Here is a 27,800-nt window from a genome sequence, read left to right on the forward strand (position 1 = left end):
TTGTTGTATTTCTAAAGGTCACCTGGTGCCAAAGTTCACAAATTGACTTACATTGCTTTTTTTCCACCAAAGACAGCCGTCATGGCTTTTGTATAATAGCACATTGAATTTTATATTTCCCCCCTCCCTTCACCTTCATTTGAACAACACAATTATAAACTTCCTTCTTTTTTTTTTCTTTTTTTTTTTTTTATTATTATTACAAATGTCAAAGGTCAGAATTACTTGGAAGCCAGGCAAGGAGGGGGGGGGGGGGGGGGGGAAATAAACCACAATCCTCCACCACCATCTCCAACAACATGTAAGAGGGATGGTATAAGAAATAGGGAATGCAAAATAGGTCACAACTCAGTAATCTCAGTATAAGGGAGGGGGAATTTTTTTTTCTTCACTTAAGTGCGAACCAAATGGGTCAAGTAATCGCAAGCGCATGCCCTAACACTAATTGACTTATTTTGGAATGATTATAACTGTAATATTTTTCTTAATGTCACTGTTTTCTGGGCTGTTGATTTTAGTGATTGCCAAGCGGTGGCATTAAATCTCTTGTAAATTTTAAATTGCATGCTATTTCTGTAAACAAGTCCCTCTGTTCACATCCTGATCATTAACCTTTGGTGATTTATATCACCGTCCTTTTTTTGCACAATTACTGCTGTATTGCTGTCGGAAGCCTTGCTCTTGCTGCCAAACAAAGTGTACGTAGGAAACAAAAGTGTGATTTTACTGCAGCTTGTTAAGGAAGCTCTTTTTTTTAATTATAATTCTGTTTTATTTCTCAGTGTAAATGTAAAATTATTACCTTACAGAGCAACAGTCGCAAAACTGTCTATTTTGATCCTTTTGTTATCTTTTTGAGAATGAAGTGCAAAATATGAAATGAGAGAAAACGGCTGTCAGATACTAATGTTTGGGGGTGTTCCACTTAATAGGAAACTAACTAGATACTTTTTAATGATTTGTCATTTTCTATGTATTTGCTGTTTTTTATCCCCTGGCCAGATTTTTCTTCTAATCATTGTGCACGCATGTTTGTTGTTACAGGTTTACTGCTTGAGAAGCTTGCGATTTCATATCTACCTGTTACTAAACTGCAACAGGGAAACAAGTGTAAAGAATTCCCTTGTGTTCTACACATAAAGATTTAATTTTTTTTAGGTTCTGTCTAGTTTGAGAAATCTTTTATCTTACTGATCAAACTAAGTATCAAAGGCACCTTGGATAAGCATATGGGAACATGTTCCTGCTGGCCATGGTCCAAAGAGTTTTGAGATGTAACATCAAAGCCAAATTCTGAAGTGATGCAAATGCATCTTTTTTTGGAAATATTAGCCCTGCTAAAAACTGAATGTTCAATATTTTCCGTAGCTTCACATCTTTGAGCTGGTACCCTAAGCCTTGGTGTGAGAGCCAGAACGGTGAGGCATGCAAATGTTGAGTTAATAAGCATTGTAGTGTATTAAAAGCCACATGTTTAGATAATTATGCCTTCAAAAAAGAGAACGATGATAGGAAATGGCAGTCCAGAATAACAAATCTGCTTTGGCCTTCAGTGCATGCTCGATCAATTGCCCTTACGCCTTTTTACAAACCAAAAAAATATTTCCATCCTCTACGGTCCCATTTTTTAAGGCTTGATCTAGCAGGTAGCCTCTCCAATAATTTTTAACACCCAACCTTTTATTTTTAGGTCTTCTGTATGCTTCTAGGTAGCAAAATCTCTGATTGAGATGGAGAAATCTGCAGCTCAGGTGCTGCAACTGTTTTGAGGATGCTTGGCAGAAGCAGGTACAGGGATGGTCCCCAGCATGGTGGGTCTCTTACACTCACACAGGGTCACCTTTGGCTGTACACCCTGCAAAGCTGAGTCCTCCCTGAACGTGGCTCCTCTCTCTTGGCTATTTGGTAGCAAAGATACTGCGTTACTGATGGGTCTGTCGCCATCGCACAGGGGTGAGGAAGGGTAGGATTTTCACCAAGGCGGCTGGGTGTAAGCCCACACCTGCAGGGCTCTTAACATCTGAGGGCAGAGAGAAGCGGGGCATTGCAAGCTATGTCCTTGGCTGCTCCTTCATCAGTTTTGTATGATTGCATGTCTTTAATTTTAGAGCTTGCCTAAAACTCTTAGTTTTCAGATTCTAGTTTTTTTCTATAGGGATCCACCAGCAAATGAAGAAGTCCCACCTGCTTCTTATTGCAGGTGGCCAAGCTTTAAGCAATCCTTTGATTCTATAGGGGAAAAGTATGCAGTATCAGTGTGTTAAACTTCAAACAGACCCCGCTCAGGTTTTAAGACAAGCTAAAGTCACTTGTAGCACGTATCGTAGCAGTATTATTAAAATACAGAATTATTTTTCCTGTATCAGCAGATTTGGCCGCACAGAGGAGTATCGTTATGACATTAAATGGCTGTGCTTTGCATGCTATGGTTTAACATGCATAAAGATATTAAATCCTCATGTTTCCACTCTTCATGGTTACGTATGTGACATGTTGAGTGCGGCGTCAGAGTTGCCAGGCTTTCACGGAAAATTTTGGTTTTGCATAATCATTAAGTCCCAAACTACCTTTTGTTTAAAAGTTAGAGATCCCGTGGTGCCGTGCCTCTGCAGAAAGTTCGCTTTTGCTGACGGTGGCAGATGGAGGGGGAGGCTATTCAGAGCACCCGAGATCAGCTCTGCCCAGCAGACGCGGCTTCGCAGCACCTCTCGGTTAAGCAAGTTTTTCAGCTTTGAAACACGTATCATTTAAAAACTAAACCGCGGGCTTGAAATGTGTTAGGAAACACCTAATGTAAGTGTAGGCTCACGTACTGTATGAACTGAATTTTAAGATTACTTCATGGATTTCTTCAATCCATGTCGCTTTGGCATCCAAATAGAACAACAAGTACATATGGCAGGGGGGCTTGGTCCCTTGAGCTAGAAACCCGCCTTTCATCACCAGTTTGTCACTCACAGGGAGCGATATAAAACAATACTGCTGAAAAATTCTTCCAGTGGAACACAACCTTTATCAAGAGCTGTGGGCGACCGATAGCAGAGCTATATTGTCCTGATAGGGTTGATTTTCAAAACTAATTAGATTTAGACACTGGGTTTGGAAAGGGGAGAGAAGTATTAGCATAGTCATGCCCAGTGGGACATGGCACAAATATTTCCTTAATTGAAGCTGCTAATAAACATACTTGTCTTCCAAGTTACCGGGATAATTTACACCGAGTGGCAAAAGGTAATGATAGTTAACATTCTATAGCGTGTAAATAACACGTGCCTTTGTTGTAAACAAATTGTATATTGCAAGCATCTAATGTTGATTGCTAGGACACCTCGGCAGCTCTTCATTCTCACCCTTTTGAGAAGATGAAGGGTTATTAAGGAAGGGTGCTTGAGTGGACGCAATTTTTGAGAGAGGGAGGCGGGTGTGATAGAAAGGGAGTTTAAATAGGTCTCAGCGTTACTTGAGGCAGGCTTGACTGGGTTTCAAGCTGTAACCTCAGCTCTTGAAGATGCTTCATGGCTGTTTGAAATACGCCATTGAGAATCTTTTGGTTGTGCACTTGACTTCTTGTTTCTGGAAAGTGTTTCCTGCCTGAGTGGTATCATCCACCAGACGTGCACGGTGAGTTACTGTTAATTAGCAGCAGCACCAGGATCCTCTGATGATGACTACATTGGGCAGAGATGCAAATGCACAATGCGTCACCTAGTGAAAGAGGCTGGTTGGCTCAGAAGCTAGAAGATCTAGTTTTATTTCTGATTCTGGCAAAATGTTTGTGTGAGCCAGTGAGAAATGCTCTAAGCCTGGCAAGTCTCTGTTTTGTATCCGTGAAAAAACAGAAATATTTTTTTGCTTAAAAGCAAGCTTTTGGGATGGGTGGAATTTCTGACTGTAGAGTGCCTGGCGGAAAGGAGCCCTTGTCTTCCATTGATTTCAAACTGTGCTTGTGGTTACCCATCACTGGTGCAAGGTGTCGGTGGCTATTTAATGCAGTTCCTAATATTGCGAATAAAAGGTGTGGCAAGTGGAAGTCGTGAACAAACTGACACATGCATACCATTTAGAACTGCTCTTAGGGGATACCAGGAGGTGTAACTGCTTCTGGAGATGTGTTTTCCCTACATTTTAGCAGACTTAAAATTGAGTTCTCTGGAACAAGTTACAGACTAATTGCATCCTGTAGTTATTTTCAGTGTGGTTTTCTAAATCTAATCTTGTTACAATACAATAAACACAGGCATCGGTACAGGAATGCAGTGAGACCATGCCTAAATGTTTGTTTTCCCTTGCACAATCCTTTGCTTCCAAGAAATTGTATATCTTTTTTTCCATAAGTGGGTGGGCTGTAGCAGTGTCTGCCTTTTGGCAGAGCAAAATAGATGTTAACTTGAGTTAAATGCAGTAACTTTACTATGAGAAGATAATGGCAAAAACAGTATGTGCAACATAAACCATGGTACCATGTAGCTTCTTGGAAGTGGTGTGATGGGTATGATGGTGTGGTGGTTTTCCCAAAATTCACTGATTGCATGCCCACTTCCATTTAAGAAAAAAAAACAAACTCGTATGCTGTAGGTTCCATATCATCATAATCTTACAGTTTCAGCTCATTTCCCATCCTAGCCACTCCTTCCCACTTTAAAAAAAGCAAAACAAACAACAGCAGCAGCATTTTAGACATCTCCTGTTGATGATAACTTCCAAATGGAAATCAGTTGCAGCCATTCTTTGCACTTTAACCCTTTGTCTGCTGGCCTTCCAGGAAATAATTGATGACTGATTGGCCCATTAACCTTTTTAAAAAAAAAAAAGTTTGACAGCCTGGACTTGTGTAATGAGGAGGGATTCCTAGTGAAATCAGGTTGATGGCTGAGTTGCTTGCCCCTGAGGATGCAAAATTAGCCCCACGGGACCTCGTCTGCATAGAAACTGGACACAATTAGTGTAATATCCAGTGTTATTAATGTAGTTTGGAGTAATTGGGCAGGTTGATTTCGACAGGTTGATGGTGCTAAAATACTATTATAGTGGACCTTTCTATGAATAACTGTTAAACATGGAAAACTGTTTAATAAAATTTTGTGATTGGGCTCACAGGGATTTAAATAGCACAACCTTTAATTTTACTGAAGAGTAAAAGTGAACAATTTCATTCTGCCACCTGAATTTTCCTGTTGGTGTATGCGCTGGTTAGGGAGATACCCATTTGCTACTTGTCTTTTCTAGGCATTGTCCTGTGGGTTAATGTGAAGCAGGCACTGCCGCTTTGTTTCACAATTGTGCTTGCAAAAAAAAAAATTTCAGTGTATTTAAGCAGAAAGCATATTATTGAATGCATCTTCAACTGGCACAGTTGCTTTTCATCTGAGCTTTTTAGGGAGTAGACCTGAAGCTTCAGTGGATATCAGAGAGTGAAAGCTTGTATGTTCTTAATGTATCATCAGCAGTGACCAAGTTTGCAGCTCACTTACTGCTGAAGTCAAAATGTCCTTCCAGCCCAGCCTGAAAACATGCTGCGGCCCTTGTAACCCATGGTGGGGCTGTACGGGGACAAACTCGCCGGTGTGTTACGTGGACTTTGTGAACCAGAGCCACAAAGGCTGTGTAAGGTCTTTACAGCTTTTGTCACAGTGTCAGCTGGTCACAGCAGAAAAGGTCAGGAGATGAAACAAGGGAGCCTCTCCTTTGGGGAAAGAAGACTTGGCGTATAAAAGAGCGACCATGGGAAATGGCTGGAGGTGTTTCCTGAATTGCAATCCAGTCGACTGAATAGCTGGGTTTGTGTCTTCTGCCATAGGTCTCCATAGCAGGGGAATAACTTTGTGCAGCAACTCTGGAAAGCAAAGCTTGCAGAAGTACTGCTGCGAGGACAGTATTGCAACCTCGCTTTTAGATGGTACGTTGCCTGAATTGCAGAGTCTATTTCTCATGGCCCTTCTTGGGCAAACCAGCTCCATGTACGTGATCAGGATTATTGGCAAAGAGGATAGGAGAATTCAGTGGTGCTGCAGCTTGATTGCCTATACTTTTTTTTAAGGTCTGGAATTGTAATGCTGGAAAGTCACCTGGTACTTAAATGCTGGAATGAACTGGCGCAGTAGGAGAGACTCTCTAAAGATACACCATATAGACTTGTTGAGTGTTAGTTACATACTGTCTGTTCTTGTTATGCATTGAGAAGTCAGCCCTGCCAGCATGCTGGAGAAGTCTCCTCTCGTCCTCTTCTGTGCTTTTGCATCCCTACAGGGCCTCCTCCCTGTTTAAAAAGGTGGCATTGGGAATTTTTAATTGGAGGTGACAAAATCACTGTTTTCCCTAGTAGACGGCTCCTTCAGCTTATACCAAACCTTTGGCTTACATAGAAGTGGTATGGTGTGTGGGCAGGGGAGAGAGGTGCGGGGCAAATACGATGCTGCCTGGCGCGGAGCTGCGAGCGGAGAAGGGAAGGGCTGAGGGGGAAGGGCATGAGGAGCAGAAAATGGAGTGAGGCTGGAAAGGGTCTTTCTGTTGCTGCATACTGCGGGATCCCTGCCGTGACGATACGCGTGCCTCAGTACCGCCTGCACTGCATCACTTATGCAGGAGGCTGTTCTGAACATGCAGCGACCAGCATCTGGAAATCCTGCTTTAGTAAGCCTTCAGGCGTACAGAGTTTTATCACTTAAGAACCATTGAGAGGCCTAAAAATGATGAATTTCCTAAACGGGACTCTGCAGGGGGCTGCTTCAGGTGGGATTCAGTTTTTCATGTTCTCTTCCTTCACTGTCATTCCTGTTTTCATCAACGTGTGCATAACTGCAATGCCTGTACCTGCCCCCACTGACCACATGCTGTACCACTTCTATGGAAGAAGACCATAACTGTGCTGTCCTACAGGAGACGGCGCGCAGGACTGAACGTAACTTCCTTTGCTGTTGAGTAGTTCCTCCTACATTTTCCTCATAAACTCTTGCAAGCTTTGTGTGGTAAATGTGGGGTCTGCCATGATTTATTCATACCATTTTGGATAATGATTCTACCTGTTGGGTTCTAACACAGTGTTGCTAAAACGGAAAAGCAGCTGTTGCATCATTTCTCTTAGCTTGCTTTTCCCATTTATCCCACACACTTTTTTCAGTAAAACTGCTGTTTCAGGTGCCCTCATGCACCTGGAAATAACCTTCATCTCCGTGTTTATTCTCACTTCAAGGCACGCAGTAACCTTCTGCTGTTCTTTGAGGCATCATTAAAGCAGTGTAGGCACTGGCCTTGCTAGCGTGGAGTTTATCAAAGAAAACCAGTTGTCCCACAAGTTGAGAAAATGACTGCCAGTGAGCAGCAGTCCTCTCTTTAAAGCTAGTGCTAGATTTGTCACTTATCTTCCCATGCTTATGGATGACAAGGTAATACAGGAGTTCCATGGCTCTGAATATATAATAAGTCATTAGCAGGCAAGTGAATGTAAATGCTCTTTCTAAAGCCCATTATGGCTGATGTTCACCAGAACTTTGTGCTCTATTGTTCTTTCCCTTTCATGCTTCATGCCTGCCCTTCCGAAATTCACTTGCTCTCTTTCAGCTTCCTTGATTTTTTTAATTTGACGTTGGTGTCCCATGTGTAGTTAAGAGTGTGTGTCCATTTATTTCAGTTCTGACGGTATTTTCATGTGCTGCAGTCCTCTGGCCTGAATACTTGTCCTTATACTCTAGTAGCCCTAAGGATATTTCACTGACCCTTTCTGCTAGCTTCTCACATCATTTTCTCATCTCCTGTGTCGAACGTGAATGTTGAATAGGTTGAACTGATTTTAATCCTGTATTATAACCCAGTGTATTTTTGCTGTAGACAAGAGAATGTACACATCTGCTTTTAATGTATCTGTGCATGTAAAAAACTGCTGGAAGGAGGAGGGTAAATTGGCACATTTGCCGTATTGTCAGCTCTTTATAGTCCATTCATCTTTTTTAAGTTATTTTATAACACACTTTGATTTGTACATTATGTAGCTCTTAACACCTCAGGTTTAAATCTAAATGATGCTTGTTAGCCACTTTGTGTTCAACAAAGGTATGGGTTCGATACCAAACTCAAAAATGCACACAGGAACTGAATATTTACCCAAAACAGTACTTTATCTGTGTAACATTTCGAGAGAAAAAGCAGTGGATCCGCAGGTCTTTTTCAGATGCATTGTGCAGCTGCAGGGTAGTTGGGTGGAGCTAGCCTCAGACCTCAGGTGTCCAGGGCTGCGTTTGCTCGTTACATTGCAGAAATACTCATCAAGCAGGATTGCTTAGGCCTAGCTATTGGTATCCTGAAACTTAATCTTTTCTTCCTATTGCATGTGTTTTTTTCAGAACAAGAGGAAAACTTTGAGTTTATCATCGTCTCTCTCACCGGCCAGACTTGGCACTTTGAAGCTACCACATACGAAGAAAGAGACGCGTGGGTACAAGCCATAGAGAGTCAGATCTTGGCCAGTTTACAGTCATGTGAGAGCAGCAAGAACAAGGTACGGCACACAGAGTCATGCTGAAAATCAGTAACGGGTGGACGATCACTAAGGTGAAAGCAAAGTCAAGAACTCTGAACTGTAAACCTGTGCTCCTGGAGACACACGTGCATTACACACACGGCAGAGCAGTAGAGCTGCAGGCGTATCTCGGGTATTTCAAGGCAGCTGGTGCTGTAGCCTGTTGTACGGCTTATTTTTTACAGCAATTGGATTAATGGGGTTCCTGAATTACCTTTCTTGCCTTCAGCATTGCTCTTAAAATTTTAGCTGAAACCTGGGGCTAAGTCATGGCCCCTTCCTACGGGGAAGTTGGTCACTGGGCTACTAGTCACTAGCGGTGACCAGTGTAGTCCCTGCTGCAGGTTCACGTTTGGTCAAGCTGGAGGTCTGCAAGAAGGCCCCTTAGGAAAAGCCTGTGTCGGAGAAGAGTGCTGGCAGACCCCAAATCCAGCATTTTACTAGTCAAATCTCTAGTAAAGCCCCTGCATGGTAAAATCTAACTACACATTCTGGTTGGCTTAACCTTAAGTGCGTAGTAGTGTTCAGCCATGGGATTCTGCCATGATGAATTAATATAAATCATGGAAACCAAAGCGTATGTGCAGTTTCCTCTTCTTTAATTACACCGAATTAATTTTTTATGGTTTTCTGCCTTAACTAATGTAACACAAAGCAAATCCCGAAACAGTTCATCAAAGCTTTTTGGGGGAAGAAGATCATGGCCTAAGAGGAACAGGCCTTCTGCCTCGCAGTGCTTTCATGTGATGACGGAAGTAATTTGTTCTGCTTTCCTGTCAAAGTAAACGTTTAAATCTGAAACTTCTTCAGCCATTGCTCATTTTTGGAAGAGCAGGAGATCTTCTGCTTCTTGAGTCTCTGCATCTGCAGACTCTTCACAGCTAGAGAGCAAGGTGTTCGTGGTAGTCGACGGGGAGAAACGGGCAGTGATAGTTCAGACATTACCCCCCTGTCAGTTGTCTTTAATGATTTTATATTGCAAGGAGGAGACTCATATTTTCAAATTAATGCAGCCTTTCATTGCCCTGATCTACCAGACTAGATCAGACACCAGTAGCTATCATCATCATTATCATATTTTCCACTTCCCATTTTGTTTAAAAAAATTATTTATTTCAAATATGTATTTCTGAGATAGAGAAAAATCACTGCTTACGTGTTTTCTTGCCTCCCGTGGGTTTACACATTCTAATATATGTGTTAAGGGAACACAAAAAGCGAAATTTCTACACTAACACCTATATAAAAACACTCACATAAATGAGGGTAAAGAGTAACTGGTAAGTGGCTCAGAGGTATTTTATTTTTTCGGTAAAGTATTACTGAGGTTTCAAACATGTCAGAAGAATTAGCTGGAATAGCAAAGTGCAGTTCCTTGGGCAGGTTTGTTAGGTGGCCCGTTGACAGGTCAGGAGGACATATCTCCACATGACCGTACTTAAGACCTGGTTCTGATCCAGCTTAAAACAGTCCATTGCAAAGAGTCCAGAAGTTTCTCCAGCTGATGGTTTTCTTCTTAGAGAGCCCACAAGTCAGTTCAGTTGGATAGAGCCGAACTACTTGTACGTCATGCCAGCCTCTCCAGGTCCAAGTAGGGGTCATTGGCAGGTCATCATGGAGGGAATTTAAATGGGAGCTGTCTGATTAAATCTGACCTTTCGATGATAAAGGGGTTTCAGCTGCTTTTGCAAACCATCCCTTAGTCTTCATTAACCAAAGCATATACATCAATAAAAGAAATTGATTTTATAAAATAATATTCTTATCTAATTTATCTCAAGAAGCAAACCTACGCTGTGACTACTGTTCTTGTGAATAGCAGGATTCATTTTCAAGCTCAGTTTTCTTCTGTGCAGTTTCCCCACTTGTTAGAATCAAGGCTGGAAACCCCAAAATGCTGGGAGCTCCTGCACAGGGTGAAGAGAGCCCTGGGAGAAATCCCGAGCTGTCCAGAAACTTGGGAGAAAAGTGGAGTCTCTGCTTGACAGGCATGGACTTGCAGTGCTTGGAGTTGCCAAAGGATCACCGTTTCTTGAGAGGCAAACCAGAACTTGAGGTTCCTTCATCACATTCATTCAATCTTCAATCTTAGCAATTCTAAGCTTTAGGTTTTGCCATTTGTTCAGTCAACAGTTGTCATGTCTAATTTTATTATGTTCTTATTTGTTGTTTATGCATTTGTTTAAACCTACACAGTCCCGCCTGACGAGTCAGAATGAAGCCATGGCCCTTCAGTCCATAAGGAACATCAGAGGCAATTCCCACTGCGTGGACTGTGAAGCACAGAGTAAGTACGGCCACAGGACTTCAGAAAATTGACCTCTTCTCCTTGGCTAAGATTTCTGCTTGACCAAGGCTTAGGTGAACACCTGCCATGTCTTTTTTGGTATTACATCCCATATGTTGTTTGCATCTTTCTTCTTCATTATGGAGTTTGCTTAATCAGACTTAGTTTATGTTAATTTATACTTAATAGATGCTGTGTCAGATGCATCCTGATCTTTTCCCCTTGTTTCACCTGCCACTTTAATTGTCAGCATTTCTTTATTTGCCTTTGAAGAAAAGGCAAAAGTCGTTTGCTGTTTGATATCGGTTACTTGCATTTTCCTCATATTTTGCCCATGTGCTATAGTAATATTTTCAAAGAGGTAGAGCTTGATTGGTATATTTTTGTTTTGTGTTTTTTTTATTTGTCAGAAGATACCAAAGACGGTGCTCATTATATCTGGATACTAGAAAAGCGATTTGGAAATTTTTTTTTTCTCCCCTTTGTGTTTCTTTCCCCCCCCCTCCTTTTTTTTTTTTTTTTTTAAAACATATACTTAGTGTTCAGAAAAGTGTTCTTGAGAATACTTTGAGCTGTGGTTCACCTCACTAACCCTGGCTAAGGTCGTTATTCTGGTGCTCTTTAGTTCCAGGGGTTTGCAACAAAGCCACAAAAAGGAAATAGTCTTGCTCTAAAGCAATTAGTTGTAGAAGCAGAAAAAGAACTTGTGCATTTTTATATCTTTGATAATGGAAAGTCAGAACTTTTCTTGTGATTTTTACATGTGCTTAAAATGGAAAAATGGTCATTTATTTTCCTTCAGGTATAATTTAAAAAAAAAAATAAAAAAAGACTTGCTGTTTAGGATTTTGACTACTGGTCTAAGCCATTCTAACATCCCAGTTAACTGTAAAATAAACATTCATACAGAAGTGCAAGTGCTTTTGCACGACTTAATTTGCTGCCTGTATAGTTAGCAATTCAGTTGATTTGGTCATCCACCAAACAAACCTATTATCCCCTGCTTCACCCTTAGAAGGCTTGAAGGGAAGATGGTTGGAACATTAACAGACATTTAAAATAAAAAATATTTTTCTGCACCATGAAAAATCGTTTCACATACAGACTGGTTTTAGGTGCTTCTTTTGTAAACTGTCAGACATTCGTATGCTGTCTGTAGGACATGGAACAAGAACAAAGGCAGCTGCCCTGTCCCCGGCGGTTCAGCACGCAGGGATGTGAACCCTGGCTGAACAGGCTTTGAGCACCAGGACTGGGATGCTGTCAAAACAGCTTGTTGACCTGCTGGAGGGAGATCCCAAAGAGAAATCTCACAGGGTCTTCTCACAAACAGAGGGAAATAATAGCAACATTGATAAATTAAGGTCTTTACATTCCACTGGCTAGTAATCCAGCATGTGATAAACAAGGGGAGATGTTGGTTTGGCTGGTATTTTAACATACACAGCCCAAAGCGACTCTTTATTTATTAGTGTTCTTCCACACTGACCTGGTCAATGTTCAGATTTACACCAAAGCTTTGATAGAGTTCAGGTAAAAGGCATATAAGATGCTGTGCTGTATATGAGAAGGACAGGGTCTTCAAGTGACCTAGATGTATATTTAGCTCATTTGAAGTACTCACTGCTGTCAGTGAGCAGACCACGATGGCAGTGTTACTGATTTCTGCTCCAGTCTGTCTGTACAGCTGTGGGTGGCATTTTCCTAGACCCTGCTAACTGGTCACCCAGGCAGAGGGGGGACGTGCGACCCCTTCACTGCAGACGACTTCCCACGCCCACCTGTGTCCTTCTGATGTACCCGTGATCCATTTCAGCTCTGCCCAGAGCCCACGCTATTCCCAAGGTGTATGTTTCTCTCCCCAGACGTGCACGTACCCCAGTATTTATGCAGCCAAACTAGATATTTAATCAGGAAGATGCTTGTGCAAGTAAGCAGCACATTCCCTTCCGTGTGTCCCCCCCCTCCTTTTTTTTTCCTCCATTTCAGCCAGGTTGGTTTTGATCCAGATTGCTTCATGGATCAAGCTGGCCATGTGTGCATGGTTGCCAGCAGGAGGGATGTGCCAAGAACATGTTGCTGGGACAGGGCAGGGTGGGACTGCCCTTTCTGGCAACACCTAATGCTCTGTTGTGTAGCTTGGAGGGGGGGGGCGATTTTGGAATCTCAACTGGAACCCCTCGTTTGTATTCTTGGTGATGATTTATATCCTCTTGGATTATCCTTGCCATTTGGCCTTCCTAATTTTAAGGCCGCTGTCATTCCTTTTGAAAAATTTGAGATATTTCCAAAGCAATGTTTCTTAAAATGTAAACATGGATATGAGGTGTACCTCAGTCTGCTGCTTTTTCTGCCAGACTTTGTTGTAATTTCTTCTCTCCCTTTCTGTCCTGCCTGGGCAAGTCCTTACCCCCGGAGCATTTAGCATTACAAACACCAGCACTCTTGTGGAAAGCTTACGTATTTTGCATCTTCACAAAGCCAGATGTTTGGGAGCAAAGGAATATGAGATGTTGCTGTCCCTCAGCTCTATTCAAGAGCCATCAATCTTCCACTTCAGAAGTCTCATTCTTCCTCTTTCTAGAGCTCTTTGTCTTTGTAGCACTTCACCGCAGCACTTTGTTTCACCAGGGAATTTCTGCCTTGTTGTATGTTAATCAGCAGCAGTAGTACCAGCAGCATCTGTGTGCTGCCAGCCTTCTGGCCTTTGGCGGTCTCAGACTGCAGTTTTTCAAAAGCCTTTTATTTAACGTTCCCATCCCAGAGCAAGAAGTGAGACAAAGTGCTCTTAGGTGCTGGAGTTTTTGCCCAAGAAGATCTCATTTCATGTTTCAGAAGGAAACTGATGTTGCCTTTTCCCAAAGCATTGGAGTCCCAGTGCTGACTTTGTCTGGAGAAGCGACTGAAGATGGTCTGATTGCTTAGGCAAACGCAGCTGAATTTCTGCCCCTGAAGGATTTTAGCTCTCCGAGCCTTACTACTGAAAGAGCAGGTGAGAGGGTAAATGTGAGTCACTCTTTCAAGACACCTGGAAAGCATGGAATGTCAGGTCTTCTGTTCTAGAGGAAAACAGAGAGGGCTTAAAGACAGAGTGTCTCATCATGAGCTTTCCAGTCCAGGTGTCTAATAACTTACTGTGGTGTATTTTGTATTTGAGAGCTAAACACTGAAGTAATAATTTGAGTGACCCTGGCAAGCCTACCATAGCCAGCACGAGATTCAATTTTATATGCAGAACAGAAAAAAAACCTCAAAGAATGGGAAAGATATGAACTTTTCTCTCTCTTCTGCTCAGACTTGGCCTTCACTCCTGCTTCTTCTTTCCCTGGCTCTTCTGCTCCTCCCTTTCAAGATTTCTCTGCTCAGCCCAGAGCTATCTTACACATGCTGAGCTCATGAGGATTTAGCATAGCAAAGCCTTTCACCAGCCACCTCGGGTCCAAAGGGATGAAGGAGACGTCGGAGAGGGGTTATTCTCCTAAAAGAACTGGTCCAAGAGGTTTCACCTTCAAATGATCAATCTGACTGAGGTGCAAGTCAAAGTGAGGGGGAGGGTTTTGGAGAAGAAAAGAGCTAAGCACCTTTAATACGGACAGCTGAAAACTGTAATCTGGATATACTTAGTGGTGTTAAAAAGCCCATGTTTTGTCTGACAAATTGTAAGTAAGCCAAAGAGAGGAAAACAGCTTTATAGCATCTGTAGCTGCATTGAATGGGCTCTTTTTTTTTACCATCAAATCCCAGATGCATGCATACTGGAGAAGAGTCTGTTACATGCTTGTAAATAATCTGAGCATCCTCCAATTTAGAATTACTCTTAGCATCAACAGGAAAAGGGAGCTGATTTTTTTGTCATCTTCTTGGGAGAAAAAAAAAATAAGAAAAAAACAGCTTAAATAGTTAAGCTTTACTAACGACTGGTGGTTCTTTTTAGTATAAATTGGTGATAAAAATCTTCAGGCGTGAGATTTTGGAAGTGCTCAACTACATATGGCAAGAGGAAGGTGCAGACAGGAGCAGTGAATTGCAAACAGGGACAACCCTGAGCATGTAGTTTACAACATCTTGCCTTAATTACTGGTGGGTAGTGACTTCTGTCATCTAGCATACATCCTTTTGAGAATAATTTTTCATGTGCACATGCAGAAGCACATGTCCTAATTGACATCATGTCAGTTTTTTCCCAAAATCCATCGAATGCTGCCACTTGTCCAAGCTCCACATTAAAGCCCCATCTTGATACACGTTATCCAGTGATAACCAAGATCAACAAGTCTGGTTTTTCACTGGATGTCTGTAATGAGCTCAACACTTGCCTTTCCTGGCTTTCCACCTTCGAACTCAGCTGTGTGTTGTCAGATTTTTTAAATTTAAAATACTGTCTTGTCAAAATTTCATGTAACTTCATGGTTATCGCATTGGTGGATTACTTCAATCATACCAGCACTGTCAATTTGAAGTAGGTGAATATTTTAAAAATGTATTCAGTAGAAGATAAGACTAGATGTGCTTCAGGTATGCAGAGATATTTGCGAGGCAGGTCAGATCCTTAACATCAGTTCTGTTAGAATAATTGGAAAAATAGAAATCAGTATTTTTTCTCTTGCTTCATTCTCGGTTTGTGCCTCTTTGGGCTCATTGTGCACTTTATTTTTGTGAAGATAACCCTGGCCTTTTCAGGTCAGGGACAGAGATTTCATTCAGAGTCACAGTTTGCAAATTTAAAATTATTATCTGTTGTGTTTAAGCTTTTACCGACAAATTCGTATTTCAGGTTTTTTAGTGTTTCAGATATACTACTGCTTCCCCCACTGGTGAGACACCGAAACTGGTGGAGGTAACCTGAAAAAATAGGCAGGAAAGGAGTTTGTCACAGTTGTCTTACCAAGGACTTGGAAGGCATGGCAGGAGTTTTGTCTCGCCTTATTTTTTAGAGATCTGAAATGCTGTATATTCCCAGTATAAGATCTGGTATGGACAGGAACTTTTTAAACAAAAGATGTGGTTTTCTGCTCAAGTGAAATAAGATGGGGAATTTCTCTTGTTGGGAAAATTTTTAGATTTCTAAGGACTCACTGAAAAATGTCAATCAATGCCTTCAATGAAATGCAGGACTTTGAAAGGAAAGCAGATAATTTTAATTACATATTTTTTGTCCAGACGTGACATGCAAAGAACTAGGAAATTTTTTGTTTCCACATATTTTGGCTACCAAAAATAACTTTTCAATTTTGGATTACACAAAGTCAAAATGACTCTTTAGATGAAATTTTCCCAAATGGAAGGGGACGCTGGAAATTCATGTTCTATCTGCTCTAGATTTTATTTAGATTTGAATAAAAATTGCCTGCCCTCTCAATTAATCACCATTTTCTTGCTTGGCATTTGTGATAGCCTACTAGTTCTTCGGGAGGCCCAGGGTAAGGCGAGAAGAAAAGATCTGACAGCAGGGGGGGAGGAAAAAAAAGCCACCAAAAATTCCTCCCATCCATCTTTCACTGCATTTGTTAAAATGAATGTTTGTTGGAGAGAGGGAGATTCATACAAATCTAGATTTAAATAACACAGGACAGTGACAAAAAGCGAACCATCTTGGGAAATGACTTTGAATTTCCCAGCTTTTGTCAGGTTTGCCGCAGCCTTATCGTTTGCGGGGTTATTTTTTGTGTGTGCGTGTGTGTCGGTGGAATCCTTCTGGCTCATACACTAAAACTGGGGCTGTTCAAAGTGTCACATTTTCATCTTAGCGCTTATCTCCCTGATCTTAGAGATGAAAACATACCCCATAGTGTGTTAGATGTAAAAGCCATATGTAGGTGATGATATAGATGGTTATTAAGAGAGTTGATGTAGTTAGCAACAGAGATATTGTATCTAGTCGCTCTTTTTTTTTTTTTTTTTTTTTTTCCTCCTTTTTCCCTTGTAATTGGCTACAAGTGGCTCTAGATTCCCAAGGAGGGGCTTTCTCCACTACTTCATCAGCTGCCTGCCACTGCGTTTGTATTTTCTTTGTTTCTTCTTTTCTCTCGTAAATCACATGTTTCTTTTGACTCGAGGTGGAATGACACAGCTTTTGAGATCCCTCCACGGTATTTTTTCACTCTCTGAGGGTTTCTCAGGAGGGTTAGTGTCTCCACAAGGCAAAACTGACCCTACTGGAAGCCCTCCCAGGACAGGGCACATGCATTTTTTTGCCCCCAGAGCCAAAGTCTTTATCCACAAACATTAACCAGAAAATTTTATGTAGGTGTTTTGTTGTGCTAATCGCTTGTGTCACTTTTCTCATAGACCCTGACTGGGCCAGCTTGAATCTGGGAGCCCTCATATGTATCGAATGCTCAGGTATACACCGCAACCTTGGCACACACCTCTCCCGGGTCCGCTCTCTCGACCTGGACGACTGGCCTATAGAGCTCATCAAGGTGATGACTTCTATCGGGAACGAGCTGGCAAACAGCGTCTGGGAGGAGAACAGCCAGGGCCATATGAAACCTTCATCAGACTCCACAAGGTAGGCCTGCTTACTCCATCTCACCGTGGCATGCGGCGGGTGGCGGGGAGTATGTTACTACAGGTGGCCAAGGCTGCGAGCCATGAGTACATCAATCCTCGTTTGGGCCTTTCAGTTAGAGGCAGGAGGGCGTTGCAGCGTTTTGCAACATGGACTTTTAAAAAATTCTTCCTTGGAGTACGCCTTGTAAAAATCCTTACGTGTATTTATCCTCACTGCATGCTCAGGAAGAACGTGTGCCAGGGCAGGGGGTGTCCAAAGTTGAGTGACCCCGTTACTTTCTCACTCTTGTGAAAGTTTCCTCAGCAGCTCTACAAATTTTTTGTTCAACTGACTGACCAACAAAACCAGTGGGAGACTGAAACCTCCTGGCTGGTTGTTCCTCGATCTAAATTATACTGTCATGCATTGCTTTTGTTTCAGGCAGCTGCAAAGTTCCTGGCTCTTGGACTATCAGTTTGTGATTAATAATCTGCCTTCAGTAGTTCAGGCTTTCCCGGGAATTTGGACCTGGCCATCAGGTCTTTCGGTTCCCATCACGGCTGTTGGAAGTCCTGCTCACTGTGGACTTGCTTACTTTTTTTTCATCTGATCTATGTGAACCCGTAAGTTGGTGGGGGTGTGCGTTTCCTATCACAACAGTATTTTACCAAACTCTCATAGCTCAGCACAGTGAAAAAGTCCTTTCTGCGATACGTTCTCCTACCAAAAGCTAAAGGGGTTTTATGCTTCATTTATCTGATCAGTGTCTAAGAAAGACGTTTTGAAAATACTTCCCTGATATTAGTAGATGTGAGATGTAAGTGCTACTAGTTTTAACTAACGTATTGGCTTGGGGGCAGCAGGGTGACCTTTGGCAGGCTGTGTTTCAGCACCAGGGGGTTGAGGCAAGAGAAGGACCTTCTGGACTACCTTGCACAGCTGGGCCGACCTTTGAAGTTGCCTTCAGCAGTGCATTATTATTGTCTTAGGGGTTGCTCAGCCTGCATCTGAGCGCCACTCGGTCCCCAGGTAGCAAATGGCACGGTGGAGGTTTAGCTCTGGGTGCTTGCCTCCTGCATATGAGAGAAATCAGAGGGAATTATATTCTGATTTGATGTATATCTCTGGGCCCTGCTTTTTTCCAGTACTAGATGAAGTGAAACTATAACCTGGGAGCATATACCTGGGCCACCTCCTACGGTGTAGGAGTAGGTTTGTACTGTTGTCTGTAATAAAGTCAACTGTTTCTTATTGCCTTATTTCGTTAGCACTGAAAAATGAATTTGTGGTGCCACCTTTGGTTCATCTTCGAGAATGAAGCCAGTACATTAATCAGGCTACTTAGATGAATGACTGTGCATATAAAAATGTTCAGGGGGACCTACACAGAGGTTTTGTTCCTGCCTTAACTGTATGTCTGCTGTATATGTGTATATTATTAGACAGCTAATGTAATGATTTCATCAGGTGGATTGAAATCAACTTACTGCTGCCTTTGTCATTAGTATTGCTTTAATCTAGAGATATTGGATTGTCGCACCTAACAAAATACATGTTGCTCCTTACTAGTGAGGTGAGTTGGAGAGATACCTCAGTTCTAAATACTTAAAAGGAAAAGGCTTACACGCAACTGGATTTTTGTTCTTAAAAAAAAAATAACATTATCTTAATATGCGTATAAGAAAGACACTATCATGAAAAATCTAAAATACATGTGACTGTGATGAAAAGAGAGCCATCTATTTGATTTAAATAATTCCGGGTTTTATGTTTGGAATTGAGTTTTACTTACAGAAAATCAACTTTGTTCTCTTTGTATTTCATGCTCAGGGCTTATTTTAATTCTTCTTTGTTTCTGTACATCGTTACGTTTATATTCAGCTGCTTATGTGTATCAGTGACATAACTGCACTTTCTTTCCTGACCTATAACATTTTTGGACAAAAAGATTCATTTTATAAATATCTATTTCCAGCTCTGTGTCCAAGTGCACACTTATGTGATAGAAGAGCTGCTAGAAAATGTAGAATTAAGATTATGTGAAAATTTTCCCAAAGAGCAATTGTAATCTTGCTTTGCCGCTCACATTTTTTCTGCTGTTTGCAGCAGGGGCTGAAGTAGTATTTTCCACATAAATATCTGGAAAGGTCTGCCTTTTCAAAGTGTGTGCCTCCTTTTGTACTTTACTTTGGTCTCTACTAGCATGATAATCCTTCTGTCCAAGTTGAGGCAAGAAAGTAAGTTCTTTTAGATGGAAGTTGTGCGTTCCATTTTCTCACTGCTGTTTGCAGTCTTGCATGAGGTATCCGATCAGAAGCAGCTACAATGGGCCGGAGGTGGGTTTCGACAAAACCCCCTCTTTTTGTTGTTGAGGGACTGAAGGTGGAAGAGGCAACTGAAGTTGAGGTACTGGAGGAAGAGGCAAGAAAGTGAGCAAGTAGGAATGTGTTGGGGAGCCGATTTGGAGTTCTGGTGGAGGAGGGATGGAGGGAGTCCCAGGATGTTTGGAGATGAGGGAAGAAAGAAGCATTCAGAAAAACTCCTTCTGAAGGGGAAGAGAGCTGAGCTGGTGTTGGGAGGCTGTTCCTGCCCATGCTGGTGAGCTCTGGCATCAACCAGGGTCTGAGAACCACCGTGTGGGGAAGCTCACACACTCAGTGAGCTCCTGCCTTACAGAGTTCTCACCAAAGCCCCATCAGGTGGCAGAGGGAGGTACTCTCATATTTTCCTCCCAAGTTTCTCCTGAACTTTTTCATACCCCAGTTCCCTCACACAGCCCCACTTACTACATCTGTCCTACGTAGTGCTGCCATTTTCAGTTACGCTTCCTATGCTCACTAATCCACCCTCCATGGCTTCCCACACATTTGCTCAGACCTTCAGGCTGTGCCTGCAAAGAAAGTGTTGGAAACGCAAGAGCAGGAGATTTCTTAACCGTTCCCTCAACTGCTCAAAGGCTTAGCACAAAGCATCAGTAAAAGACCTCAGATAAATACAATCTTCTCACACGTTTCTTTATGATAGATGTATCTCTTAACTCTCCTGCCTCTGCTGTGCCACCCCCGAAGCACCAGAAGTTGTCAGCACAGTGATGGACCCTCTCTTAATAGGGCCTCCTTGTAGAGGGGACAGACATACGTGGGTTTCACCATTTCATGTTGTGCCTCTCTACTGGAGACGAAGCCATCAGTGGAAACCCACATGTTTTCTCGGGTCAGAAAAAGGCTTATTGGCTGCTCCACAGATACTGAGTGTGTTGGGCTGGGAGGCTCAAGGAGCATTCATGTGCTGGACTAAAAGGAACCTGGAAGTCTTGACATAGCTTCAAAAGAAGTCCCTTCAGCTCGGGAGGAGTTGGCACTGATCACTGAACCATCGCAGTGGTATCCCATATGTTTCTGTTGTGCAGAGGGAAGAGTGGAGAGACCCAGGGAGACTGATATTTTACAAGAGGGATTGCCAAATGGCTACTCCAGGTCACGGCGTAATTAAGGAGTCTTACTCAGGGAAGCATCACCAATATTTCTAAAAACAGAGCTATGCCAGGCTGTGAGTACAGCTTGTATTTTTAATTTTGTACGCTTGAAAATGAGATAAACATTACCCAAGTTAAACCACCTCAAGTATACCGTACCGCTGTCCTTGTCTACTCCACTCCAGTTCATCTCAAACTCTTTCTCCGAGACAGGCATGGGGCAAGATAAACCTGATGGTGTATTTTGAAGGTCAGAAAGGCTTTCAGATTGGAGGGTGTGAGCTCAAAGCCTGAGAGTTTTGTAGCAAAAGGCATTACTCCTGTTACTTTCACCAAGCTTTTATTGCCCAGGTATGTCCTTTAATGTTAACACGTGCCAGGTCTCGTCAAGCCTGAGCGGCAGGTTATAAAATAAGCAGATCTCCAGGTCATTCAGTGCCTCTGGATCAAAATCAACACCTTGGATGGCCTCTGGCATTGAACTGGACGGCAGCGCAGGTTATGGGAGCACAGGTGCAATGGGATCCCCAAGGAAGGAGCGTAGAGTAAAGCAGGAGCGTGAAGCAAAGTTCAGACGCAGGGTGTTGACGTGATTTTGGGGAGGAAAGAGGAATAAACACGAGCTCCTGGTGAGCAGGAGAAGTTGGCGAAGCAGCAGAAAACCCAAGCATGGGCAAACAAGTGAATGCAGAAGGAGACCAGCTGGCCTCTGAGCGGTGGTGTCTGTGGGTCCCTGATTAGGTCAGCTTTGGAAGGCTGGTAATTGGTTCCAGCAATTACCAGCAGCCCTGAGAACCGCCGCTCAAACTTCGGGAGCCCTGTGACAAATTGAAGCTGACTGCTGGTGAAGGAGTATCGACTTCCCATTTCTAAACAGGGGGATCATTAGTCAAGAAAAGCATCTTTTAATTACTCGCAGGAAGAAAAAAAAAAGAGGGGGGGGGGGGAGGAAAGATCTTTCAGTATGGATCCTGCAACAACTGCCTGTTTTTTTCCAAGCGTATTCAATATTAAATTTATTGTCTTGGAGGGGAGGGGGTGAGCAGGGAGAGTTTGCCTGCGGTCCCTCCTTCAGTAATGCGGGTTTAATTTGGAGTGAGAAGTCAAATTAGAGTAAATCAATGTTGCGACAATTAACTGGGTCTGGGGATGAGATCAGGATTTTCCCCTCTAATTGCTATTGATACTGTGTAAGCACACTCTTAAAACATTGATTTGGAGCAGTGCAACGCAGGGGTAGCCCGGTGGGGCAGGGGCAGAACTGCTCCATGGAGGAATGTCAGAGCTGTTGGTAAAGCTGGTGTGAGGCATCCACAGCGTGTTTGGCCCAGGCCTTTTGCACTGGTACATAGGTCTCCTAGCAGATATTTAGCCACCTTCTGGACATGCCTCACATGGTTTACTTTCTCCACATAATATTCTTGCCTATATGGCTTCGGGTTTGCAGTTTTGCTTGCCACCATCAGCTTCCTAAGATGATGATGTCCTTTTCCAAATGAGACGAGCTGCCACCATCCCTCTGCCCGCTCCAGGAGGTGACTAGCTACTCCCTGGCCCTCACCCTCTTTCTCTGAGCTCCCAAGGTCTCCATCTCCATCTTGCTGGGAGGGATGTTCCAGGAACAAGGCCACCTCCACCAGCTGGAAGCTGCTGGCCCGGAGGAGGGAGGGCAGTGTCATATCCAGGCACCATCCCAGCCACGTTTTTTGTTCTGCTGCTGACGTGATGCTGAATGTGTGCATTAGCTATGTGCAAACGTTATAGGGCTCCATCATCTCTATGTCTTTTTGAGAATATTCATAAATAGGAAGAACCTCCATCAAAAGTGTCTTTTTAAAGCAAGGGATGAGCGGTTAGTGGAAGCTCAGGTGCAGTTCTAAGCTCTGCCGAGGCAGCCCTGGGCAGCAGCTCTTTAAATGGAGCTTGGAGGTTGGAGCATCTGCTGCAATTTTGCTCAGGTTGTCTGTTTGCATAGCAGTCACCCTGTTTATTCTGGTTACCAAAGGTTATAAGAAAATAGAGAAGTTCTTAATGCTGCCTGAGAAGTCTGGAGTTAGAAGCCAGCAGTGTCAGGAATTGACTTTCACCTTCCAACATAAGATCCAGTTTGATCCCTCGCTCACTAATGAACTGAATTTAATGGTGTCAGAAAAAACATTATGCAGCTTGACTATATTTAGCAGACTTTTACAGTCCTAAGCTGAAGCCTGGCTTGCTGGTTTGAGGCTAGCGTCAGCTATGCTGAGCGTGCGCTGGTTTCTGGGGGGTAACTGGGGAGTCACTTCTATGAAAAACGGTAAGCCGTGCCTTCTATGAAAAAAATTAAACCATGCCTCCCTTATTTCATAAAAAATATTATTCCTTCATTATGGATAGCACAGATAAAGGGCAAGCCCAGGGAAACTGAGTAGTTAAGATCCCGGGTTCATATCCTGAATCTTGTAACGATGCTCCGTTTCATCTCTCTCTCATTTCTTGTTCCTTTTGGCCATCAGATTGCTGTTATAGTCCTGTTGGTCTCCGATTCCTGGCATAAGGCCGCAGCGTTACAAATGGGGCCTGGGGGAAGGAACATCAGTACCTCTCTATCCGCGATTGTCAGGTCTGGTTTCTTAGCGGTTCTTGGCCTGATGAGGTCAGTGTTTTGTGCCTTTTGAATGCTCCTCCATGCTTGACACCTTTCCCATTTCAGGGGTGGGGGAAGGGTGTTTATAAAAATAAATTAAAAAATAAAAAAAAAAAAAAAAGATTTTATTGTGAAGGGCTGACCAGAACCCATCTGCAGTTGGGTGGCATCTGCTCCCCACATGTCACTTCCCTCATTAACAAGCAATTGAATTAATTAAATGCTACTCAGAACACGCATAACAAGCTACCGGCAGTGTCCAAATTAGCACTGATAATCAAGGATGATTTCCTTTATTATCCTGCTAAGTGGTGTGCAGGCTCTGATCTCCCTGTCTGCCCTCATCTATTTACATACCCCCAGCTTCTGCCTTTAGAAGCTGAGGTTATCTTACCTAGTTAATTTGCCACGATCACCAAGCATGGCGGATTGATATTCCTGCCTCTGCTGAAGCAAACCCCCTCCTTTCTCCCCCTTTCCTTCCTCCCCAAGCCTGGTCCTTTGTATCTCAAGCTCACTGATAAATTAAAAGCCACCCCTGTGGTCTCTCAAGTGAGTAATAGAGGCAGAAATTTCATTTTGCAACTGGCTGATTTAATGATCCAAAGGGTAATTAATGGCCTGATTATCTTAATGTTAAATATGTCCGGCAGCAATTACTGTGACCTCCCGCTTGTCAAGGTCCAGGCTATGCTCTTCTTTCAATTAAGTTCTCTGGGGCTTAATGGTATGAATAAACTCCTCTGATTCTATCATTCCGGACTCTGAGATTTAAGCGAGCTAGGGGCTCGTTTGGAGTTTTAATCAGCCCGTCTTCTACTTGAGCGATCAGAGTTAACAATTATAACAAGGACAGTTTAACTTTCTTTCTCCCCCCTCCCCCCCCCCCCCCTTTATATTTTTATTTTATCTTTTTTTTTTTTTTTTAAGCGCTTGGAGGGAATTTTGTTGGCTGCAGCGGCAGCTTTGCTAGACTAGTCTCTCCCTATATAAATTATCATGTGAATGCCGCTGTTTTTCCATTTGACAGGCTTAATTAATTGGCAGGAGCGCCCAAAAATGACAGTGCCACTAATTGCAACTCCAAGTCCATTTCTGTCATTGCGGCACGCTTGTCAGCGGGCATGCCCCACTCCTCGCCGCGGCCGGAGTTTGTTGACGTTTTCCATTTCGGTTTTCACATCTTGTCGGGGAACGTGATGGGATGTGATAGCCCAAGATGTGCCTTTGGGTTTTCCAGGCATGCAGTTTGTGTGCAAGAATGACATTTACTGCCAATAAAGTTTAGACAGCTGGGCTTCTGCCGACCCAACAGCTGCTAGGGGACTTGAGGTTTGACTTAAGATATTTCAGCAAGTCCTATGAACGGGGGAGACTTTGGGAAGGAATTAATAAAAAGGAAAAAAAAAAAACCCAAACCCACCAATAAACCCTGAGAGTTGTAACTCGCTCCTGGTCTTTTTAGTGGCTGAACTACACTGAACGGCACATCTCCCAGTGAGCTGGAGTTCTATTAGCTCTGTTTTGGACAGCAGATATTTCATAAATATAATGAGGAAAATGTATAAATTATTAGTTATAACAGTATTGCGTTTTCAAACGCACACATAAATAAAAAGACTGATTCATTGCTGCCAGTAAACTAAAACCTTTCCCCGTATGGCTGTAGAAATGAACTGATTCTGACATGCTAGATTGCATGCTTTCAGATCAGAGTAATTGTAATTGTTTTAAAATTAAATTAAAAAAAAAAATAAAATTTGTCACTTACCAGTAGCTTCCAGGAAATGCATCTAATAAGAATAACTGAGGCAAATGAAACGCCAGCTTGGGTGGCGGCTGGTCGGATTTCACCGTTTGGAGGCCTCAGAAGCTCAAATGCAATACTCCAAAGATGAAGGTTGGTAGTAGTACCGTCTATTTTATTGTCCTTGTTGCTGCTTGGCAGACCTTGTCATCCAGGAGCTGATCTGGTAAAACACCGGTGCCTGTACAGCGGCGTGGGAGATGCCTGGATGATTGAAAATAAAAACAACAACAAAAAACCCCTCGGCCCCAGTTGTCCAAGTTAATAAGCGCTTTAGATAAAATGCTCTCTGGTTCAATTTGCGTGTTTCTTGTGTGCAAATCTGTCTTTGATAAAAACCCAAACACTTTGTAAACAGAAGCCTAGTTTACAATTATTATAATCATTCTCCTCGTTGCCTGTGAAAGAGAAACCTGCAAAGGAAGTATTTCTCTCTCCTTCTGCAGTGCATTAGAGCATTTCTTAAAAAGCAGAGATGGAAAAGACACAATACTGATCTTTTTTTTAGATTTAAATAACATAAGTACCACTATTAAATTCTCTGAATATTTAGATTATACGTGTATGTAGGCCTGGCACGCTGCTCTCTGCATTCATACTTTGGGTGGAACATACATACATGCTCTGTGTGTGCTGTGATGTCTGTTACGGACCCCTATGGCCAGCGGAGATTTCCACTGACACTGGGTTTATCGTATGTCCTTTTCATCTTGCCTATCAACTACCTTCTGGCCAGTTTGCCCAGGTATTGCTGGTGTAGTGTAGAGTTTTTGGAGAGAAGAGTCAAAGAAATCCTCATTGCTTTGGGTTTTTTGTCATTGTCTCTGATGTCTCTGGTGTTAGACTATCCATACATTCATTTGTTGTTTGTCCTTTGAAAAATTTCTTTGAAGGGCAGGGGAGAGCAGAGTGTTTCAGCCTTGTTTCGATACCTGCTAGCTAAGACACCAAGATCCTTCCCCAAACCCAGATTTTACCCGCCACACCAGGGTGTGGTGACGATACAAAAATGAAGTGGGCCAGAGGCAATGGTCAGGCTTTGAATGCTGAACTGAAGAGGACGGAAGGGCCTTCAAGGGGCTTTGAAAAGAAAACAGGTAGCTTTGCTTTCATTCAACAGGGGAAGAGGAAGGGAACAGTCTCTGTATTAGCAGCTTTTTGCCATTTTCTTAGAAGTCCGATGACATTTGGTGGGTTTTTTCTGTAACATGTCATCCCCAGGAACTGTGGGAAACACTCAGCCCTTGTTTTTGAAGGTAGCTTTCAGTGTTGATGAAAAAATTAAACCCACTCCGAATACACCTAGAAGACTTGAAGCAAGACATCCTTGAGTGTATTAAAGTTCCCAAGTCAGAGGGGTTTGAGGACATCCTGCCTCTTGAGGTTTCTGCAGGCAGAAAATAAAAGACTGAAATGTTCAGGACAGGCAATAAAAGACTGAAGTGTTTTACCTTGGAGGTACAGTCAACCCAAGGTACCTCTGCTCTGCTGAGATTCTTGACAGTTTTGGGGTCTCTTTTTGTATGTATTTAGCTGCCACACTGAAAAGCACCAAGTTAAGCTGAAATTCCCTAAAAAAGAAGTTGATGAGCTGTTATACTTTAGGGTTCAAGTTCAGGACTCAAGCAAGGAGGATTTCTGTCTACTGTATGAACAGTGGTGAGTGAGGCAGTGGGGAGATATATTGGGAAAACAGTATTCATAAGTCAAAACAGTATTTGTAAGTCAATAATCAGCTGTCAGGAAAAGTGGTTGGTTGTTTTTTTGCTAGAAGAAGCAGCGGTTTGTCAGTTGGGTGCTTGTTCTAAAGGTCTCAAAACAATGTAGGATTTTGACTTCAAACAATTTACCATTTAGGTATGGACTGATTGTTTCTTGTTTTGTATTGGTTCTCTCCCAAACACCTAGCAGAGCTACAGAGCAGCTCAGATTTGAAGACCAAAGTGTCTTCATTGTGATTACACATCTGCTTGGCCATAAGCTACTTGAAAAGGTCAACACAGAATTTGCCAACAAAGAGATAACTATCACCATATTTATTAGAAACTACTTGGGCCAGTGTTTAACTGTGGTACTACAACAGAGGAATGGAAGAGCTAATTAAAGCAAAGACCTCAACTTTGAATGAGAAAACATTGTATATTGTATTTATAAATTGAGGGGAAGTATGGCTTACATCAGGCTAATGGCCAAAGGCCAGTACCACTGAAAATGAGTCAGATGCCAGCCACAGCGGCTTAGTCTTTCTCCAGAAAATTCCTTGATACCTTCATAAGCATTTAGAAGGAAAGTAGAAGTGAGATTCAATCGCATGCTGCAGCAAATTCAGCCATAACAAAAGATGGACAAGAGTACCTATATGACAGTGACATTGCCCATCCCTTGATGGCTGCAGCCTCCCACCCATCTAACTGCAGCCATCGTTGCAGACTTGCAAAGGGACAGGTCCCCAAGCAAATGCCCTGTTTCAGCCCAGAAGCCAGACCAGGATAATGGTTAGCTCTTCCGCAGAAGTGCAAAGATGACCAGGTAATTTAGTTTTCCCTAGGGTCTTGAAGACATCTGGAAGGCTTTTACTGAGAAAGAAGCATTGGGCTTAT

At 42.7% G+C, this 27,800-nt stretch overlaps 1 protein-coding gene across 13 annotated transcripts in view; it reads left to right on the forward strand.

Annotated features, from left to right (window-relative positions):
* The window catches only part of AGAP1 (ArfGAP with GTPase domain, ankyrin repeat and PH domain 1), a 382,459-nt gene that overhangs the window by 327,679 nt on the left and 26,980 nt on the right, over nucleotides 1-27,800 (forward strand). For all 13 annotated transcript variants that reach the window (XM_055813061.1, XM_055813062.1, XM_055813064.1 and 10 more), the window contains 3 exons: nucleotides 8,337-8,491; nucleotides 10,709-10,799; nucleotides 17,088-17,310. In XM_055813061.1, coding sequence (XP_055669036.1) covers nucleotides 8,337-8,491; nucleotides 10,709-10,799; nucleotides 17,088-17,310 — 469 coding nt within the window. The remainder of the gene's footprint in view (nucleotides 1-8,336; nucleotides 8,492-10,708; nucleotides 10,800-17,087; nucleotides 17,311-27,800) is intronic.

This window comes from Falco peregrinus, chromosome 8 (genome assembly GCF_023634155.1).
Source record: "Falco peregrinus isolate bFalPer1 chromosome 8, bFalPer1.pri, whole genome shotgun sequence".
Taxonomy (NCBI): Eukaryota; Metazoa; Chordata; class Aves; order Falconiformes; family Falconidae; genus Falco; species Falco peregrinus.